Source organism: Perkinsus marinus, assembly GCF_000006405.1.
Source record: "Perkinsus marinus ATCC 50983 genomic scaffold scf_1104296935740, whole genome shotgun sequence".
Lineage (NCBI taxonomy): Eukaryota > Perkinsozoa > Perkinsida > Perkinsidae > Perkinsus > Perkinsus marinus.
This window is the reverse complement of record NW_003214339.1, coordinates 1-1703: the sequence shown is the minus strand read 5'-3', so window position 1 is coordinate 1703 and position 1703 is coordinate 1. Positions and strand designations below refer to the sequence as shown.

The following is a 1703-nucleotide window of genomic DNA, read 5'->3' as shown; positions in this document are numbered from 1 at the left end:
GATCATACAGCTTGATCCCCGAGGCCGCAATAGCAAGATGCCCAATACCTCCGTTGGACCTACAGGGCAAGGGCCCTTCCAAAGGTCCAGGTGGTGGTAGTGCTACAAAAGGGCAACCTGGCTGATGTCTTTGGTCTCGCCAGTCAAGACAGTAGCCACACAGCAGCTGTGGGAAGGGCATCCTGAGAGGCGTGAGTGAGATGCGCCTTCCAAGCCGACCGACTCTTGTCGATGATTTTCACGTTGTTGGCTACGGCAGCGGCCACCAAGTTGCAGTCGACTGTACACAAGCTCTTCACGATTATGTTCTGTCCACCAGCTGGTATCGGCACCGACTTGATCTGCAACAGCCCTTGAATGATGGACTTTCTGATGATGTGACTTGCCTGAGTCGGCCGGCCACCGAGATCCCAGACACGAATATTCCCCATGCTTCCCGTCCACAGGTGGAGGCTAGGGCCTTCAGTGAGGCAGCAGCTAGTAAGGAAGTAGTCGTGGGCGTCCCGCTCTCGGTGAGTGCAATACCATCTGAAATCCCCAACCACCCAGGTTCGAATCCCACAGACTTCATTATTCCCTCACGGTGCAGTGGAGTCGTCAGCTCCCCAAAGGATTTCTCGTTCACCCACTCGTAGGTCCGCCGTCGAGCCTGCTCACCATCACACTGCCAAATCGCAACCTGCCAATGCTCACCTTTCCGACAGAACTCGAACGGTCTGTCCACATTCTTCCGATCTCCTTCATTTTCATGCTCAGTACTCCACTTCCGAATAGGCTGCGAGCCTATACCAACCATCAGCTCCATCCCCGACCACATTAAGGCAGCCCTCACGTTTGTAGTCCGCCGACTCAGTCGTCCGAGTCACTTGTGCTAGCCGGGCCCTCTTACTCGCCTTCAACGATCCAGTACGCTCAGTCTGAGGTAATGAGAACAATCGCCGGATAGGACTTCAGCAAGAGCTCACCGATGAAGCATTCCCTCTTTCCTTCTGCAGCAGTTCCTTCTCCTCCTCAGCTGTCATCAGCTTCCGTCTCAGACTAACGTTGATGTCCTCAAGCTCCTCTATGCGGTCCTGCAGTGCCTTGATATGCTCACAACGTGTACGTGACAATAGAGCTTCCTGATACACTGTCTGTGACCTGAGAGAAACGAGGCGTACCACCAGAAGGAAAGGCGGCCGAACTTTCTACTGCAACTCGCGGATTTCCTGGCTCTCAATGTCGTCCACCAAGGAGTGTCTCAACCCTTTCCTTCGTAGAGGCATAAACGAGGATAGCGTAAGACTTGGTGACACTGGTGATGTTGATAGCGGGCCCTAATCGATCAAATATCCAAGGTTGCTCCTCGTAAGATATAGATCAGGTCCGAACTCACCTCAGGCGCATCATCATCAAGAGTAGGAGTTTCATTATTCATAATTGGTATTTCCGACACCTGAGCCAGTCCCGCGGTCCCTCTCACCACCACGACACCAGCCGGCGCCCACCTCCGTCCTCCCAGGCGTCGAGAGCCTTCCCGTTCCTCGACAGGCCAAACCAACAGCTGGCGAACCGTCTCGAGAGACATCCGAAGACCTCACTCCACCACTACGACGATGTGTTACTGAACAACAACGACAACCATGTTATCCATAAGCAAATTCTTTGCAGTGCGGGAAAATATACACATGGTCAACTACATGTGTTGGTGACAATATGGAGGT

General features: G+C 53.3%; 1 protein-coding gene across 1 annotated transcript; it reads right to left on the bottom strand.

Annotated features, from left to right (window-relative positions):
* Nucleotides 1-143: 143 nt before the first annotated feature.
* On the bottom strand, nucleotides 144-1265 carry Pmar_PMAR005606 (hypothetical protein; the record flags this gene model as incomplete). Its single annotated transcript, XM_002783868.1, has 6 exons — nucleotides 144-528; nucleotides 583-649; nucleotides 694-783; nucleotides 833-917; nucleotides 966-1140; nucleotides 1192-1265. 6 exons carry the CDS (start codon nucleotides 1263-1265, stop codon nucleotides 144-146), a joined length of 876 nt encoding a protein of 291 aa, XP_002783914.1.
* Between the last annotated feature and the right edge of the window lie 438 nt (nucleotides 1266-1703).